General features: G+C 38.5%; 1 protein-coding gene and 1 long non-coding RNA gene across 3 annotated transcripts in view; one reads left to right on the top strand and one right to left on the bottom strand.

Moving 5' to 3' along the window:
- Positions 1–1,082, top strand: part of LOC120308475 (non-histone chromosomal protein HMG-14A) — a 10,254-nt gene extending 9,172 nt beyond the window's left edge. For both annotated transcript variants that reach the window (XM_039344565.1, XM_039344564.1), the window contains exon 6: positions 374–1,082. In XM_039344565.1, coding sequence (XP_039200499.1) covers positions 374–421 — 48 coding nt within the window. In that variant the 3' untranslated portion in view covers positions 422–1,082. The remainder of the gene's footprint in view (positions 1–373) is intronic.
- On the bottom strand, positions 760–20,726 carry LOC120308476. The gene is made up of 3 exons (XR_005556852.1): positions 20,596–20,726; positions 18,801–18,872; positions 760–1,337 (listed from the first exon to the last, which is right to left on the bottom strand). It is a non-coding gene; the product is annotated as an uncharacterized LOC120308476 (long non-coding RNA).

Here is a 20,726-nt window from a genome sequence, read left to right as displayed (position 1 = left end):
CTATTAGGCACAATGTGTTTTTAAAAGGGATGTCTTTTTTCTTTAAATTCAGCAGCGGCCTTCTGTGATACGGGAGAGGGTAGCCATACATGGAAGCTGTACCGTCCCGTGCTTTCAGATGGCTTCCTTACAGACCGATGGGCATTGTGCCATAGGAGTTCAGAGTTAGGGAAAAAAAATATGGTTGGGCGCTAGAGTTAGCTAGTAAGCCAAAGCTGGGAGTCTGCTTCTGCTGTTGTGTGCAAGAATGGAAGTTGGTAAACTGTGCAGAATTCATGGTTTATGGGACTGAGCTACGGTTACACCCAGCATCCTCTGCAATGGATTCTCTTCCAAGTCTAATTCAATTTCTGTTTCTCTCCAATACTAACAGGCACCAGCTGCTGAAGTATCTGATGACAAGGAAGCCAAGTCCGAGTAACAGATTTAGCCCTCTTCATTTCCATCATTTGGTATTCGTACCTCCATACTGTATTGTTAAGAGAGGAATATTTTTATCAACTATTTTATAAATGCAGGTTTTTTTAGCATGAATTTAATCATGGAACATCTTCATCTCGGTTACTTGGACTTCAAAACCAACCAACCAACGACAACAACAACAAAAAATTATTGTTTTTAAAATTTTGTGATTGTCATAGTTTGTATGGTACCCAGAAAGAATCAGTGGTGGTAGCTATTGACTTCTATCAGTATATAATCCCTTTGTGTGTCAGTCATACGGAATTCAGATTTTAATTTTACCCTTGTTACATGTTGTATGGTTTCTTAACGTGGGGAGGTCTAAAAAAAAAAATACACACAAAAACCACAATTGTGTCAGACATTCCGGTGGTTCTGTGACTTGCTTTTATAAAGAAGGTGAGATATTTTCATGAAAAATCTTAAGAAGCTGGAAACTTGTTGTATCCCAAATGTAGTTTTATTTTGTCACATTTTGGAGAATAATATTAAAATATGTAATCATGTTTTTAAATGAAATACAAAAAAAAACTTTTAAAAAAGAGAAGGACAGGTTTGACTGAATATACCCACTGTTAGGAATTTTGCTGGATTTATCTTAATAAAATGTCTCCTCAAAAGATGCATGATTTTGGGCTGCGTTATGTTATAGATATATTTTCTGCCTTTGAGGTTCTCTTCCAGTCCCTTGTGCAGGAAAGGCAATATACTTATGGGATTACGTTTAATGTTATTTGATTTTTGGTTCTGCATTTTCTTTAAAAAGAAGATGATCACATGAAGTATTCATACCACTTTACAATGCCTTGGTAAGGCCACACGTGGAATACTGCATCCAGTTTTGGTCACCACGATGTAAAAAAGATGTTGAGACTCTAGAAAGAGTGAAGAGAAGTCCAACAAAGATGATTAGGGGACTGGAGGCTAAAACATACAAGTTGCTGGAATTGGGTATGTCTAGTTTAACGAAGAGAAGGACGAGGGGGGACATGATAGCAGTCTTCCAGTATCTCAGGGGCTGCCACAAAGAAGAGGGAGTCAAGCTATTCTCCAAAGCGCCTGAAGGCAGGACAAGAAGCAACGGATGGAAACTGACCAAAGAGAGAAGCAACCTAGAACTAAGGAGAAACTTCCTGACAGTGAGAACAATTAACCAGTGGAACAACCTGCCTGCAGAAGCGGTGAATGCTCCAACACTGGAAGTTTTTAAGAAGAGACTAGACAGCTGTTTGTCCGAAATGGTATAGGGTTTCCTGCTTGAGCAGAGGGTTGGACTAGATGACCTCCAAAGTCCCAACTTTATTATTATTATAAGAGGCCCAAATTGTGTTTAATATCTTGGCAAAACATGGTTTCCCAGCTACTCTGCTCTGAGCCTGGCTATTCATTTGCTCCATCGCTATCACAGATCTGAATTTCGGTACAAACTATTGTCAACTAATAGCATTTTCCTGTAAACTGAGGAGCAGGCGAGAAAGAAGAGATGCAGTATATATATATGTGGAGAAGCCCTCACAATTCTTGGTTCAATAGGCACATTTGAGATGGTTGTGGGTGTTCTAGTAATTGCTCTTGTATGGGGCGGAGGGAGTTGATAGCTCATTCACAAAAATAATTGCTGTGATGATTTCGGCATTCACAAAACATGGCAATACTAAAAGGCAATCTTATATGCTTTGAGACTCCTGGTGATGCAGTTGTTAGAATGCAGTATTGCAGTTCAATCTTGACAGGGCTTGAAGTTGACTCAGCTTTCCACCCTTTACAGGTTGGTAAGATGAGGGCCCAGATTGTTGGGGTCAATAGGCTGACTCTAAACCGCTCAGAGAGGGCTGTAAAGCACTGGGGTTTGGGGGGGGGGTAAGTCTAAGCACTATTGCTGTGAGGAGGCAGTCTTGTAGGGAAAGTCAAGTGTCAGGCCTTGTTTTGAAGGTTAAAAAGAGCTTTAACGGGTGAGCTGTGAAATCTGGTGGTCTCTAAGGAAACCACCATCAGGCAGTTTTGTATCCTCCAGACAGAAATCATTCATTTTTATTTGGAAAGTATTATCTGCAAGTTAAATGAGGAAGCCTAAGGAATCTACAACAGTATACCGTATATTCCAGCGTATAAGACGACTTTTGAGACCATTGAAACAGCCTCTGAACTTGGGGGTCGTCTTATACGCCGGAAATAAGGTAGTTTCTGGTGTATAAGACGACTTTCTAGGCATGCAACTCGGCGTTGATCGTCTTATACGCCAGAAATAACGTAGTTTCCAGCGTATAAGATGACTATCTAGGCATGCGACTTGGCGTCTATCGTCTTATACGCCGGAAATACCGGTAGTTTCCGGCGTATAAGATGACTTTCTAGGCATGCGACTTGGCGTCAATCGTCTTGCGACTCGGTGTCGAACTCAGGGGTCGCCTTATACACCAGGTCGCCCTATACGCCGGAATATACAGTATTTGTAAAAGTACAGTGAAAGCCAAGATTTTAAATTAGTGCTTCTCAATCTTGGTAACTTCAAGATGTGTTCTCAGAATTTCTCAGGCAATTCCCTCAGCTAGGAATTCTGGAACTTGAAGTCCAGATTCTTCAAGTTAACCAAGATTGAGAAACACTATCTTAAATCAATGTAGGCAGGAGTTTTATGGGCAGGCCTACAGATCATTCTGAACATTGAATTCTGAAAAAGAATAAAAAGATCTATAAAACTGTGTTTCAGCCACTCAAGATCTCTACTCTTCCAGTCTTGTTTCCTGTCTTGCTATTCAAACATAATTTCAAAGTTCATAAGAAAGTTGCTTTGTTTTCTTAACCGTTTCAAATATTTGGTTGATTATAGATTTAAACCAGAAACCCATATGCTTGCTTGACAGTGTCTATAATAAATAACCGTTGGCTGGATCAGCATGTCACACAAAGCCAAAATCAAATTCATCTTAACATGATACAGTAAGGCTGTGCCATTCTTAAGGTGACCCACTAAACATACTACATTTAGATCTACTGATTTTGGTCTAAATGCAAACATTGTATCATTATTATTGCAAATATTTAAAATCTAGCTCATAATTCCACATAGCCCTATGTTGCGTTTTCTAGCACATTATTTGAAATCTTGGTATTTCCAGGTCATTCTGACACACACTAAAATGATGTAAAAACTTTACTCACGGCTGCCCGACACCAGTTGTAATGAATACAGGAAAAAGGAAAACAAAGGATGTTTATATGGCAAATAGCACAGGTTAATTTTAGCTATGGCTGGTTTTTTTGTATTATATGTCTCACTGATGCTACCTAAAGCTGATCAAACTAATGGCCTTTAAGAATATTCATAAATGCTTTAAACACTTTTTAAAAAGATGTGTAGCAAATCATTTTACAAAGCGGAGGGAATGGGACAGTGAAAAACTCAAAGCTAGCAAAAATCTCAGTGGCTACAAAGCTGGAGGTGATAAGAACTGGAATTCATAGTTAATTGTGACCTATAAAAACACTTTGAATAATGAAGGAAAATTAAAACACAGACAAGAATGAGAAGAACGATATAGACCTACCATGGTAGCCATATCTGCAAATCCAAACGAGATACAAAAAAGATGTTAAAACATCTGGATTTTATAAAGAACACAGAATTTGGCCAGATACTACTGACATCAGATGAAAAATTGATTAAGAAACTTTATAAATATATGTTAAGTTTTTAAAGATGGAAGAGGAACAAGTTAAAGAAACAATGATAACACGGGCAACAAATTTTGGATATAACACAACTGGAATTCAACACATCTAAAAGACAGTTGTTGAAAGCTGCTTTCCAAGATGTGCCCTCCCTCGCATCAACAGCCCTGCAAATGAATATATAGGATGAGCAACCCATTAGATCAGTGGCATGCATAAAATAGCATGCTATGCTTAAGCATGCGCTTACCCCTCTTCTTTTTAACGCTAAATGATCAGATTTATTCAGAACATTCCTGCCATCTGTTTCTGAGTGGGCAGCAGCTGCCTCTAAAAAAGCAATAGATAAACTACCCCTCCCCCTTCCCCCCAACACCAGCGTTTTCGATGGCCAGAAGACTTACAATTTTGAATACTGCTGAATAAATGACAAGCGGGGCAGATTTTTTTAAAAAAAGTATATTGATACACGCTCTTGTTTGCGATGGCCAATTTTTTAAATTCGGAAAATTATAATGTTTGGAACAATTTAGACTCTGCGTAAGAGCAGATGTTTGCGTATTTGGGGCCTGTCTACTTCATAACAAAACCACTTTTTTTTTTTTTCCAATTTGCATGGCACTCCTTGGTGTTATTGTGCTTATGTACTGCCAATGCTCTGCCTGCAAATCGCTGTTAATTTTTCACTTTTTCCTTTGGCTGCTTCATTATGTAATCATAACGAATGCGTATTCAAAAGAAGGACCCGCTTAGGCTTCTAATGAATGGGGTGTAGTGTAGCAGCCATCACTCTATGTTATTCAACAATCTACTATAATGGAGCATCGGGCAGTGTGAATAAAAAATGTTATTTTATACAGTGGCTTCTCTGCTCAGCCCCCCAGAGTCACTTATAGGGCATAACAATTTAATAAATAAAAAATAAATATCGTTCTCAGATTAGGTTTGAAGAATTGTTTTTCCAAAGCTGTTATCTGTTGATGAAGATTTTGAAGGCTCTGTGTGGTAAGACACTTGCTTCAAGATCAAATACCCAGGAAATGTTATTCAGTGCCATTAAGGGGGCAATGGGGCAGGGCAGGTACTGGGTTTCACTGGTTCTCTTTCCTTCTCTTAGATATGTGGTATGGGCAGGCTGGGAGAAATTGAAACAGAAGCTCATAATTTGTCTCAGGGCTTGATGTTCTCATCCATTTTGTTTGAACGTCTACCTGAAGACATCTACAGGTAGTTCTTAACTTACAACCACAACTGAGCCCCAAATTTCTGTTGTTAAGTGAGACATTTGTTAAGCAGGTTTTGCCCCTTTTTACGACTATCACAGTTGTTAAGTGAATCACTGCAGCTGATAAGTTAGTAACTTGGTTGTTAAGTGCATCTGGCTCCCCCATTGACATTGCTTGTCAGAAAGTCGCAAAAGGGAATCACGTGACCCGGGGACCTTGCAATGGTCATAAGTAATGAACCAGTTACTAACCAGCGTCTGAATTTTGATCACATGATCATGGGGTTGCTGTGAAGGTTGTAACTGTGAAAAGTGAGTTTTGTCTCGTTTTACAACAGTTGTTAAGTTAGCAACACGGTTGTTAAGTAAATCTGGCTTTCCCCAAAATTTCTGTTGCCAAGTGAGACATTTGTTAAGCGGGTTTTGCCCCTTTTTACGACTATCACAGTTGTTAAGTGAATCACTGCAGCTGATACGTTAGTAACTTGGTTGTTAAGTGAATCTGGCTCCCCCATTGATTTTGCTTGTCAGAAGGTCACAAAAGCGGATCACGTGACCAAGGGACACTGCAATCATCTTAAGTATGAGTCAGTTGCCAAGCGTCTGAATTTTGATCACGTGACCAACGGGGCTGCTGCAACGATCGTGTCAAAAACAGTCGTCGTTCCCTTTTTTTCCCAGTGCCGTTGTAACTTTGAATGATCACTAAAGGAACTGTTGTAAGTCAAGGACTACCTGTTCTGTAGAAGTCCTACAGAACCGAAGCTCTTTCATGGTCCACTGCTTGAAAATAGCACAGTATGCCTTGGGTTGAAGATGTAATTTATAAGCCCGAGGAACTAATTTGTTCATTATTCTTTTATCCTGCTACTCTTTAGGCAACTGCCTTGTTTCAGGAGTCAAAGCACAAAAATAAAGCCCAAGCCCTTTGTAGATATAATGGTACTTCATACTTGTCTCATGCTATTCAGTAACGGACTACTCCTTAATCAATATATTATTGAATAGGGAAGATTGTAAGCATTGCTAATTATACAACCATAGTAACTTCTTTATTTAGCTTTTGATTAACCGTTGCCTATAAAGTTGGGAAAAAGGCTTTGGTTTTTAAAGGTTAAACAATAGGCAATATATTTAAGAAGCATCTTTGCATTTGAAAAGGCAGATTAAACTCTAATAAAACAACGAGAGTTCAATTTTCTTTATTTATCAGCTGCCATAACTCAGAGAAAGGCTAAAATATAATAAGGCAGCGGGTGGATTGATTATTTAGTTTTGGTTTGATTTATAAATATGCAATTTCTTCTCGAGGAAGAAAAAAATACTTCACGTGGAAGTTGAAGAGGAGTAAAAAATGAATCTGGCCTGTGTTCAAATATCCCCATCTTTCTTGAATGACAGAGCAATGTTTTAAAAGTACTGCAGATAGAAGACTGTTTCTATGATTTATATGAAATAGGGAAATCTTAATATATAAATCTGTTAAAAAGTCCTTGCATAAGCTTCTAATTTCCCATCATTAATCTTCAAAACAAACAATCAGGCATATTTATATCAGTCCAACATTTGACTGACTGAATAAGAAACATACTTAGAATATATTAAACTGAGTCATGTACCAAATACACCGAGAGCATGGGATTCACTGAAGATTTCACAAATGTGAAGTAGCAAGACTAGGACCCCATAAGCAATACAGTATGTACAATTTCAAGCAACAGATTATACAGTAATCATGAAAAACATCCATTTCTTATGAATATTTTTTCCAGTGGGTTTAAAATACTGGCTCAGCACTTGTTCTGAAGTACAAAATACCCCAAAGAAATCAAGAGTAATCCCGCTGTAATCTTCTCCTGAATAAAGAAAAATAGGATGTTGAGGATATCAGGAATCCTTTTTCCTAATGTTCTGTTTTCTGTGCAGAGAGGAGAAAATGTTCAAACATTATATGCACACGTTAATAGCACCTTTTGTTATACAGGGGTATAACAAGGGTAAAAAAAAAATATTTGGAATTTGCTGATCACGAAAAGTAGTTTTGGTCACTTATTTCTTGTGTGATTTAACCTACAGTACTATTTAATAGGGAAAAAGCTCCAGAGCAGTAAGAAGCAAACTGCCAGCAAACTTACCTACTTAAAAGAGATAGCATAAAAGGAAGAATATTGGAGAAGGAAGAGAAAAACAGCCGAGGGTGCATAGTGTATAACAAACTGAGATGGAAACCACTTAAGAAAGCAAAGAGCCATTTCTATTGGTCCTTCTGTTTTCAGCTCCCCTTCTGCTGAACTTCATCTAACTAGGCATATGTGTGTATGCAGACTTTCCAGTCTGTGTTGACTCCTAGTGGCTGCCTGGACTAGCTCTTGCAGTTTTATGGAAAGATTTTGTTAGTGGTTTGTCCTTGCCTGATTCTTAGGGCTGAGAAACGAGAACTGGCTTCAGGCCCAAAGTGGGACTAGAATTCACAGTTTCCTGAGTCTACATCAAACTGGATCTCATTAGTCATGATTAAATTTAAAAATACTGGAACTTAGACTTACACACATCCTGAATTCAAAATGGATCTATCTCTAACTGCCCACATGAAATGAAATATTTTAGGTGCAAAAGTGCAGAATAGGAAATATTCTTATATATGCAATGGAAAGGTTGAAGGCCCAGTATTGGGGGTTTGATGCCTCGACACATCCATTCCTCCCATCTGGAGGAAAAACTAAAAAAGGTCTAGCAAGTTGCAGAAACAGAATTTGAATATCTTTGTTTTCATTTCAAGTCTACAAGCTTGAATTCAATGGCTCTGTCCTCTTCTACCAGAATCCTTACAGGCTTCTTCAAATATTGCTGGGATTTGGGATCTCAGGTTTTTATTCATTACAGCTTTGGCTGACAAAGAAGCTCTTACATCACCCATTTGGAAGAGAAAGCTTCTGCAGCTGCTTGCATGGTAAAATGGGGAGCGGAGTTAGTACCATTATGATTTTAAAATAAAACATTGTTTTGTTCCTTCCGCGCAATTTTCTTTTTAAATTGCGAGCTTCTGGAAAAGGGTAAAGAGAAGAAACAGAATGGAAGCAGTTTTAGGTTTGTATTTTTTTTTTCCTGGGGGAAGGAAATAGCTCTATTACCTTGCATATATGCTAGTTATTAGAGTAAAGCGGGGGGGGGGGGAGCAAAATGCGCTGTCACAGTAATGGCAGATGGCATTTAAAAAGGGGGGGGGGAAGTGGATGGATCAGACTCAAAAAAAAAAAAAAAAAAAAAAAAAAAAACATTTGTTCCATTTCTGACCTCAGATCATGCCATGGTCCTAATTAGTCCAAAAACAGTACACAATTAAACTGACGGTAAGGAACATGAATGCATTTCTCCCAACAGCTAATGCAGAGGGAGCCACGATTTATTTATCTATTTGAGGATAACTGGCCTGGCATATACTGACTCTCTTATTTGAGGCTTTCACTTTTTACGTACATGATTTTTGCGTGTCTGGAGAAGTGTTTATTGCCAGTATTTCAGATAGCTACAGCAGGTTGAAGTACGCTGTCATTTTAAGTCATACAATCAAGAGCTTCGGCATTCGTAGGGGAACAGCAAGCAGCACTACATTTTGGCATCTAAAAATGTTACCTGATCAGAACAGAAAAATAAGAGGCGTAGTTTAATCAGAAAAATGCCATGTGCACACAGAAACAAAACGGATTTCTGAGGGGGATCTGAATTCCAGAGTTGGGAAATTAAAGGTTTGCTTGATCCACCATTGTCACCATTCAATCCAGAGGGCTGTGTTCATTATACATGAACAGGAAACGATTTTAAAATGAATCGGAAGTGCAGTCATAAACCTGAAGAAGAAGACTGTAGAGTTTGTAAAAATTAAAAAGAGGAAAAAAAGGGGGAGCTGCAATTTTGAAGAAACTGCATCGCACAAGGAACAATGGGACACACATGCTGTAAGGTACAATCAAGACCTTCATATGGAATGGAATGTTGTAAGATTCACATAAGTGAAGCATGCTATTGTAAAGAGAGAGAGAGAAAAAAAGTGTGGTGTAGAATGGAGATATACAAAACCACGTGTTGATATTACTCCTAGATCAAAGGTTTGAAATAAAAGCAATGTCCGTGCACGGTTTTGTATATCAATATGAAATACTGAAAGAAAAACGAAATAGTCCATGTACAATTCAATCAAAAATTTAGCACCATCTAAGAAGATCCCAAGACCCCCAAAAGTGTTTTAACGTAAGCTGCAGTTTGCATACTTCAGGGAAGCAGTCACCAAAATTTCCACGCAAAGTATCTCTTATGGGTCAAAAAAGGGGAGTGGGGGCTTTCTCCATACACTAAGTCCAGAACAGACTTGGGGAAGGAGAATACAATCCTCCAAGAAATTATTTAGGTCACAACTAGCCCTTTAAATTATGCCCAGGAACAGCAAGGTGTTCAATGAAATTGTGATAAGACCAGTGACAGAATCTTCCTGTAATTGGCCCCAGTTAGAACAATGGAACTTTCTAATGGAACTTTCTAACTTTTCAAAGGTAGAATCATTTAAGTACAGTTTCACTTGCAGAAATGGATTTTAACATCTGACATCTCTAGAAACAAGAATTTAAGTAGTTACACCCAGTGCTTTTTTTCTAAAAAAAAAAAGGTGCCAGAACTCACACATGTCATACAACCCACCTTGCCTACACTACAAGGTTCCATCCAAAAAAGGTGCCGGAACGCTGTTCTGGGTGTTCTATGAGAAAAAAAGCCCTGGTTACACCAGTTATATTTCAGCATTATGCCACAAAAAGCCACAACAATAAGCCCTAATAAATCATCTATCGAAAGTGGTTGTTATTTTTGAAAAGGCAACTGGAGTGATTTTTTTTGAGGAAGAAAACTTTTCGCTTCCTAACATCCTATTCATCAGTGTACAACTGATGGAGCTTCCAGGATAAGAAGCAAAACATCTTCTTCCTCAAAAAATCAGTTCCTTTTTCAAAAATAAAAACCACTTTTGATACAACTATGACCTGGATGACTGAGAATCTTCATAGACACTCAACCACCCATGTAGATTTGATGGCAGCAGACTTGTGTACGGAAAGAAGATCCGTCATAGTTAAGGTTAAAAATAAACAAAAGGAAGCTACTTTTTTTTATTCTGAAAGTCAGAAAGCAACCTTCAAACTAAAACATTTTTGCAACATCATACCATCCTGGGAATTAGGAAGCCATACCATTTGTTTGAAGCGTACTCCCAGCTACCATTGTTTGAAATCAAGGTTTATGGCTTAGTTTTCAGTAAAACCAGCCGGTTTTGGCATATTCAAGAAATCACTGTTAAATTAGCCATGACTTAGGACTGAGCTGAAAGATCCTTTTATGCCAAATTTAACTTAGCCTTAAGTCAAAGTCATGAGTGAGTTTGCCTTGATGGATTAAATGTGTATAGCATTAAATGTGGCTATAGATTACTATAAGGATAAAATATTTATCCAGCCCTGAAATGCCTATAAGTGCCTGGCCAAATGCCTAAAGAAAGAAGGATATGAAAACAAAACTGACTCAATGGATAAAAATAATCCTTTTTTTACCAACTGTCTTATTTACTTTTCATTTTGGATTTCCGGTGTGATAGAATCATTTTCTTTTTAACTTGTGCAATTAGCACATTTCTATCAGAATAGTGTTTCTATCAGGGCTTCAATTCCTTGTAGTTCCACTGTCTAAAAATTGTTTTGAACATGGAGTAAAGACAAAACAGAGAGCTGAATCAAAAGAGAAAGCTATAGGAGTAATAATAAAATGAATACAGCAGATGGAACGGTAGTGTGTGGGCAAGTCTCCTTATTTCTGCAACTCAACTTACCGTACATTTGCTACTGATGATGTTAATACTGAACATTGATTTGTTTCGGTTTAGAGCAGTGGTTCTCAACCTTTTTAATGCCGCGACCCCCAACTGGTCGTAAGTCGAGGACTACTCAACTGGTCGTAAATCGAGGACTACTCAACTGGTGCAGCACCGTTTGCAGAATGGGACTTTTGGCGGGCTCAGCAGGGCAGAGACAGCCTGGACAATTCCTATTGGCTTTTGAAAGCCAATAGAATTAGACTCTATTCAAGAGAGTCTATTCTATTGGCTTTCAAAAGCCAATAGAATAAAAGGGAATAGCAAAGCTAAGGAAAAGGGGGGGGGGGGAATTGCGGACTGCGTTGTTTGGCGACCCCCGTGAAATGGTCGTTCAACCCCAAATGGGGTCCCGACCCACAGGTTGAGAACCACTGGTTTAGAGTAAGAATCTCACTAAATTACATTTGATGAAGATATCTCTCTTAGCCATCTTACAAGGGCAAGAAGCAACAGCAATCGGCAGATGCCATTCCTGAACCAGGAATCAGAAGTTATCAGATTAGACCTGGGTTTCCAAACCTTGTCAACTTAAGATGCATGGACTTCAACTCCCAGAATTCCCCAGCCCGAGTCAGAGAGAATCATTTTATAAGGTTTGACCAGATGCTTCCCAGTTTCAGGTGCGGATATAGCCAAATTTCCAGAGACTTTGAAGGGCTGAAGGAAAAGGCTTAGAATGTAATCCTTGGACAGATATGTATATTGTACATATAGCTCCAGAACTCCATATACTTCTGCAAGACACATTTACCCCATTGAAATGAAGCATTCACTTCTTCCTCCAATATGACTAACACCCCCTCCCCGCCTGGAATTTGCACAGGACAAATTCTACACCAAAGAACTAACCCTTGACATCAGGACTCAAAGACCAGATAATATCAGAGTGTTTCAACTCCTCTAGGACAAAGCAATAAGGAGATTGCTTGGGAAAAGTAGGACTTCAACTGCATCGTTTGAGTGAGAAATTACTGAGCTCCCATACATCAAAAGCTTAGGCCATGTCAGAAAGTCTCAATAAACACATGAACACATTTTAACACATCACAACTGATAAGATACTTGTAGTCTCTCTCTCTCTCTCTCTCTCTCTCTCTCTCTCTCTTATGCAAGCTGCATCTACATAACACACCTACCATAGCTTTCTCTCTTCTCCCAAATATCATAAATCTGATGAACTGAGCTTCAGCTCAAAATTTATGTTTTTCAATGAAATATATTAGTTGGAAAATGTGCTGCCAGATTCCTGATCTCAATCCAATTCCAAAATTCTCTACTGAACGTCTTGCAGAAAACTGAATTCCAGGTGCTGTATGACTTTGTTTTATAATGAATGGCCATGGAAGATTGGTGGATTTCTTGATGATTTGAAGACCGTGAATACAGAAAAAGAAGCATGAGAACTTTTCTGTATACCAAATCTCTCAAAAGCTCATTGCTCGATCAGCTTTATCTATTATCATCAAGAAGATATATAAAAATCACCTAAAAAAGTAAATCATTATTCCCAATAAGTGACAATTCAAGAAAAAGAGCTTGAGATAAAACCAAAAAGAAGCTTCAAAAGAGAGAGGACTTAATATAATTTATTTAAAAAGTATATTTTATATGTTTTTGATGAACAGTATGTAAGCATCAGATTAGAATACAACGCTTATATTTGTATCTTACTGTTTCTCATGCTATTTGTTATATTACTAATTTACTGCTTTATCATAGAATTTTTTAAGAATAAAAACTAATATTCTACTAGCAATCTCTACTGATATGATGAATTAAATGTGAAATAATGAATAAATGTGGAATAAATTATACATAAAGGGAAAAATACTGAGTTGACACCAGACTTGTGTCAGTCTCCCAATCTTTTGGTTTGGTTTGGTTTGGTTTGGTTTGGACAGTGTATATGCATTCTTTTACCATCAATTAACCATTTTACTTAGAGTAATTTATTAATATTTCATAGGCTCCATTGGCAATAGATATTTGAAACCATGCAGAGAAAGACAAAGATCAACTTTATTGCAATTTTAATTATGGTGCGCCACCTAGAGGAAATATTCGAGGGATGCAGATTGACAGAGAGATCAATGATATTGAATCTGAAGCACACAACATTTTTCCAGAGTTCCTCATTTTATAAAACAAGCAAGGATAAATGTATTTACAAGGCAGGATGGTGCTTTTGAAATTCTGGGAGAGGGTTAGGGATCAGCAAAGAACAAATTAACAGGTGGCAAAGCTCTTACAACAACAAAAATTCTTCAATGGTACAACTCAAGACACACATGCAATTACTTTATAAAGAGATTTGCTGGATTGTAGTTTTATACACAAAATAGAGGAGTGTGTGAAATAAATCACTTTCCCCCCCCACCCAATAATGCAGGAAAAAATGATGACCTCCAAGTCCCTTCCAACTTTATTATCATTATTATTATTATTGATCATCGCACAGTCAGCCAGATGTTCAGACTGGATTTGGCGTTTTGTCTACCTATCGAGTCCTTACCAAGGACCTGGGATAGGCAGATGTGGATGTTGTTGTTGTTATTATTATTATTATTATTATGGATCATTGCACAGTCAGCCAGATGTTCAGACTGGATTTGGCATTTTTGTCTACCTATCGAGTCCTTACCAAGGACTGGGACAGGCAGATGTGGATGTTTGATGGTATTACAGATATTATTGCAAGATGGAAGCAGTTCCTAGTAAGGCCGCCTTTTGCAATTGACTAATGGCGAATTTGTCAATGCCGATGATGGTGTTCAAGTGGTGCTCCAGTTGTTTTGGGATTGCACCCAAGGTGCCTATTACTATTGGTACTACCCTTGCTTGCCTTTGCCACAATCTTTCTATTTCTATTTGTAGGTCTTTGTATTTTGTTATCTTTTCCAGTTCTTTCTCATCTATTCTGCTGTCTCCAGGCACATCCACTATCCAGACTTTTTTGTCTTTCTTATCAACAATTGTTAAGTCCGGGGTGTTATGTTGCAGGTGCTTGTCTGTTTGAATTATTATTACTACTACTACTACTACTACTACTACTACTACTACTACTACTACTATTATTAACATCAGTCCAATCATCAAGAAGTACACAATACTTCAATCAAGGAATTGCCAAACAAGCTCAGAGCGAACAGCCCAACTAAAGAACCACCAAAATCATTCTCACCAGTACTGACAAAACAAGCTATAGAATGTAAACTGAGAGCAAACCCCACTCCCTGCCATAATGCCACGGATGACATTACCTAGTTTGGTTAGCGAAATGTCTTCAAGAAAACAACCAAGTTCAGAGAGCACCAAAGACCTCTCCAAGAGTCGAATCACCAATCTCTTATTTTGTCTACAGGCATCAGATTAGAGACAGTAGGAAAATAAAAGCAAAAGCTATCAAAGTTTTATAGCTGACTCTAAATACTGTATGCAGTACACTTTGGGAACGTTAATAATTGCTACTGACCAATAGGAGGCACTACACATCTGGCTACCAATTTATTGGCATTCATCGGGCACAGAGGTGCAAGCCCCACAAGGATTTGAACTCAAGGCCCTTTGCACTTAGCATAACTGTGAGATTTGTTATAACTACATAAACCCACCCTAACGGGGCAGTTCTTAACACATCTGCTAGGAGGCCCAGCCACATAAAAGGCCCAGTAGCTCACTACATGTAGCCCCTGTAAAAACCTACATTTTGTATCCAACAGGGATTTATAAGTACATAGTCCTCGATTTATGACCACAATTGAGCCCAAAATTTCTGTGGCTCAGTAAGACGGTTGTTAAGTGAGTTTTGTCCCATGTTATGACCTTTCTTGCCACAGTTGTTAAATGAATCAGGCTTTCCCGTTGACTTTGTTTGTCAGAAGGTCACAAAGGGTGATCACATGACCAGGGGATACTATAATCGTCATAAATATGAGTCAGTTGCCGAGCGTCCAAATTTTGGTCACGTGACCATGGAGATGCTACAACAGTCATAAGGGTGAAATACAGTCATAAATCATATTTTTCAGGGCTATTGCAACTTCAAACAGCCACTAACTGAACTGTTGTAAGTCAAGGACTACCTGTATTCTATAAAATTATTCCTACCCCTAATGTTATATTTAAAATATTTAAGTTAGGTAATGAAAAAAAAAATAAAAGAACTTACAAGTTCAGGAAATTAGGCTTCTTTTAATGTACAGTACTGTACTGCATTTTAAGGATATATGTCAGCACGTAAACAGCTGTTTGGGAAAACTATGTACCATCAGAGAGACGTGCAGCAGAGAGACAGAATTAGCTGGGGGAGGGGATATAGTTAATATGGGATGCCAAACCAGGATTTATTTAATGCATTTTGGAAAAGAGCCCATGGTATGCTGCTTTGGGAATTTAACTCTTTATTAGGTTAACAAGGCTTGGAGGAAGGCAAGGTGAAGCTACCTAATCAGTTGTAGATGAGAAAAGATTAGGAAGGCAGCAAAATAAAATAATTAGTGTTGTCAGAGGCTGAGTCAGTTCTTCTCCTGGCCACTCCTTAAATACTTCCTTATGAGGGTGGAGAAGTTGCACTGCTTGTTTCTTAACACAACTGAAGGCATAATTTCCGGAAATGATGGTCACTTCAAAAGCAAAGCCATATTCTACACGTGTCAATTAAGGTATCCTTGCGACTTCAGTATGGCTTACATGTATACTGACACTTAAACTGCCCCAAAACATATAAACGTTAAAGTCTGTAATTTAAATAATGACCTTGAAGATACTCTAGACTAGTCAGACTCAGTTCCTAAATGACTGCATTTATGCAGTTTTCTGGGCAGTGTTACAAAAGCAATTTGTCACTGTTTCTCCCCTTCAAAAATATATATTTCTGCCTACTCTACAGTTCTAGGATTTCCCAGTTAAGTCAAAATGTACCATCCAACTATTAATGGGGGCTGACCTTGTTTAACTTTCAAGATCAGCCAAGGCTGGCTTAGTGCTGCTATCTTCTGAGAGAATAATGACCTTGCTATATATTTTTATTTATTTTATTTTTCATGTTTCTGAACTACCCAGCTCCCTAAAAGAGGGACTTTTTGATATTTAATAGAACAGGGTTTACCTAAAGGCAATGTTTCTCAACCTCAGCAACTTTAATTTGTGTGGACTTTTAATTCCCAGAATTCCCCAGCCTGCTCAACATTGCCAAGGTTGAAAAACACTGCCTTAAAATTGCTATTTTCCAAGCGTATCATCTATTTTAATTTTATTAATTGTATTTTTTAAAAAAAAATTCTGAAAGGAACAGCATGAATGATAGTTTCAACTTTCCCAACCAACATTTTGGAAAAGAAAACCTTGATCGAAAGAACTTTCACAGAACAACATGGATGCTCTACAAGTCTCCATGCCTTTTGTTTTCAGTTAGTAACCCACTATTCATTTGACACCCCAAAAGAGTAATCATTTATACATTATTCATCCATATAAATTTCTTTCCCTCTTGATAAAAAAATGGCTATAAATTGGCTTCTTAGACCAATGCCGCCCAGAGTTGATAGTGAGATGGACAACCTATAAATTTAATAAATAAATATGCAAAAAAATTGGCAGCATCAGAGGCTTGTCTTGTGCAGAAGTGCATTATAGGTCATTGATAATGTATATTTCAATTAAACATGTAACTTTTAGCCTCTTTGTGCTACTATAAATTATAAGCTTCTTAGGATTATTCCCCCCCCCCCATGCAAAATGTCACAAAATTCAAACAATGAATATTTCCTCCGCACCCCTCTCTTTCTAAAACAAAAAGATAATTTATCCACAGCAACTACTTCAGGAGTTGAAAGAAAGTAACTGCTGTTTATTTGCTTATACACATTGACAAAATGTTTCTAATAGTTTAGTCCCAACAGCCAAAGACTCAAAATATTTTGAAAAGAAATTGCACCTTATTATGTCATGGCAGATAACCAATGTTCCCTTACTATTTCTCCCCAAAAATATACTTTATTTATTTATTTTAAAGGACTTCTACAACTGTCCATCTTACACATCTGACTCTGGACATCTTACACTATTAAAAACAATAAAAACATAATAATAATGACCTCCAAGGTCCCTTCTAGTTCTATTCTGATTTATATAGAAAAAAAAATAAAATAAAGAGAACAGCTGGAAAAAAGATCTTAAAGCTACATTCTGACATTCAACATAGCTGAGCAATGGGTTTCATCCCATATGTGGGAACCCAGGCTTGCTTAAAGAGCCACGAGTTCAGGGCCTTATGGAAGCCCAACAAGGATGGAGCCAATGTGATCTCTAGAGAGAACATTCCAGAGGGTAGATGCCATGGCAGAAAAGACTGTCCTTCTGGGTCTTGACAGTCACACTCCTTAGCTGACAGAACACAGAGCACACTCATCCTGCCCGAATGGATGAGATGGGTAGATGCAAGCACTGTCCAATCTCTTCTTCAAAACCTCCAGCGATGGAGCACCCACAACTTCTGGAGGCAATTAATTGTTCTAACTGTCAGGAAATTTCTCCTTAGTTCTACTTTATTGTAAAGCTATGTTGATAGAATCATTGTGGTCGGTTCCATTAGATCTAGGTTGGCTCTCAAGGAGAGAACCAACCTAGATCTAAGGTAGTGGTTCTCAACCTTTTTAATGCCGCGACCCCCAACCGGTCGTAAGTCGAGAACTACTCAACCGATCGTAAGTCGAGGACTACTCAACTGGTGCAGCACCGTTTGCAGAATGGGACTTTTGGCGGGCTCAGCAGGGCAGAGACAGCCTGGACAATTCCTATTGGCTTTTGAAAGCCAATAGAATTAGACTCTATTCAAGAGAGTCTATTCTATTGGCTTTCAAAAGCCAATATAATAAAAGGGAGTAGCACAGCTAAGGAAAAGGGGAAAAAATGGCGGACTGCGTTGTTTGGCGACCCCTGTGAAATGGTCGTTTGACCCCAAATGGAGTCCCGACCCACAGGTTGAGAACCACTGATCTAAGGGAACCAACCAGCAAGATTCTGTCAGCGTAGCTTTAACAATGAAGCAGAATTAGCTGATCTGGTTGTGATTCCTATCTGGTTCTCAACCTAGAGCTATGAGAAAGACCTTGGGACACTAGGACAAGAGGCACAGGGAGGGGAATGGTCAGATAAGAGACAGCGTAGCCTACAGCTATGGGAGGGGCAAGAGGCTCAGAAGGGGCCTTACCTAGTTTCTAAATCTCAATTCCCCTTTGTAATGGTGTGTAGGAATGGTCTTGGAAGACAAAGCGAAGAGATACAGCCAATGGAATAATCAGATAAGAGATAGCATAGCTGTCATCTCTTACAGTAGCCTAGAGATGGATAACTGGCAGGGGAAGAGGCCTAGTTTCTTGGGCTGTAAAGGAGATGTGGGGGGGGGGAGAGGAGAGAATTGTATTTCAGATTTACAATAAAGTAGAATTGGCCCATGGGGTTGTGATTCCTATCAGGTTTAGAAAGGCTGATACACGCAATTAGAGTTATGGCTAGAAAGTTACTAACCTTAACACAGAGATTGGTGAGTCTTCCACCTTTTTTTTACAGGAAGGAACACAGGAGATTCTTCTTGGGTACCTATCAAAAGCAAAAACAAAAACAATGCCCTAATTATCTATAATTTCACACATAGCAACATCCATTTGGTGTAGCCCCAGGAAAAGTAAACACAAACTTTGTTGATCTCTACTTAGGGGTGATAATTCTCCAAAGTATTTAGGCAGCAAAATGGAATGATTTGCTTCTGCTTTTTTTTTTTTTTTTATGGGACATTTTACAGCTGCCTACACCGGGGCAACTGCTTGGAGATTTTCTAAAGAGCGTGTATCCAAATACTAGGCAGGTTCATATAATATTTTGGGTGTCTGTATGGTAGTACATAAACTTTGAGATGTATACAGAATATATGCAGAATACACAGAGATGCATCTTCATGTATACTTTTTCTCAATCCAACCCATCTCACAGAGCTCTGGCTGTTATTGTGAGGAAAACAAGACAGGTGTATTTGGCATGTTCACCACCTTGATTTATATATAAAAAGGCAGGATAATAATCATCTCCCTCTCCCCACTTTTCTGGATTGGAGTAGCATAGAACCCCTAGTAAATAAATTTAAGATGTGCATATGCACCCAGAGAAATACAGTATGTGTATTTTTATTTATTTATTACATTTATATGCAGGGTCCTTCGTGTTCTCTGAGCTTGGTTATTTTCTTACTGATGTTTCATTACTCAAACTAGGTAACATCATCAGTAGTAGATTGTTTATATTGTATATAAGCAGAGTAAACCTCACTCCTTTCTAGTATTGATGATGTTGGTTAATGAAACGTCTACAAGAAAACAACCAAGCTCAGAAAGCATCACAGACCCCTCATTTCAACCTTGAACTACAAATATTCTGCTTTATTGGTACATTTATATGCCTCCAACTCCCAGTAACTCCATGCTGTTATTTATTATTTGTCTGATTGATTGATTTACTAGCACTATGCTGCCACATATTTATCTATCTGTTTGCTCGTTCATTCATTTACTTACTTACTAGCACTTCTATGCTGCTGCAGTCCAGTGGGAGAATCCATAACTATATCTCTATGTATGTGTGTATGTACAACATATTTATGTATTTATTTGTTTGTTTGTTCATTCATTTACTTACTTACTAGCACTTCTATGCTGCTGCAATCCAGTGGGAGATATCCATAACTAAATGTATGTGTGTATTTATTTATCTATTTGTTTGTTCATTCATTTACTTACTAGCACTTCTATGCTGCTGCAGTCCAGTGGGAGATATCCATAACTAAATCCCTATCTCTATGTATGTGTGTATTTATTTATCTATTTGTTTGTTTGTTCATTCATTTACTTACTAGCACTTCTATGCTGCTGCAGTCCAGTGGGAGATATCCATAACTATATCCCTATCTATATGTATGTGTGTATATACAACATATGTGTGTGTGTATATACACATATGTTTGTGTGGATATATGCAAGATATGTGTGTGTGTGTGTATTCTTGTGTGTATGTCTCTCTCTGTGTGTGTGTTTATACATATATAATGTTTTTACATGTACAGTATATCGAATACTTCACACTCTCTTGGCCCACAGCACCTGCAGATGGGACAGCTTAAGGCCTCCTGCGGAGGGCTAAATCCGAAGGGGATTATAATAAAAAAAAATAAAAATAAAATTGAACTCACCCCCCCCCAATATACCCTCGTAAGGGGGAGGCATAATGGGGGCGAGTCCCAGGCCGCCCCAGCCTTCCTCCTGCCCCGGCCTACCTCACCGGGCTGTTGTGGGAGGGAGGCCGCCCCCCTCGGGCGTCCCTCCCCCTCAGGCCGCGGCAGGGCTGGGCAGGGCAGGGCCGGGCGTCGCTCGGGCGCAGGCCGCGGCCTCTTTCCCCGCCTCTTCC

This window comes from Crotalus tigris, unplaced genomic scaffold (genome assembly GCF_016545835.1).
Source record: "Crotalus tigris isolate CLP2741 ecotype Arizona unplaced genomic scaffold, ASM1654583v1 scf7180000017933.3771270, whole genome shotgun sequence".
NCBI classification, from domain to species: domain Eukaryota; kingdom Metazoa; phylum Chordata; class Lepidosauria; order Squamata; family Viperidae; genus Crotalus; species Crotalus tigris.
This window is presented reverse-complemented; position numbering and strand designations above follow the sequence as displayed.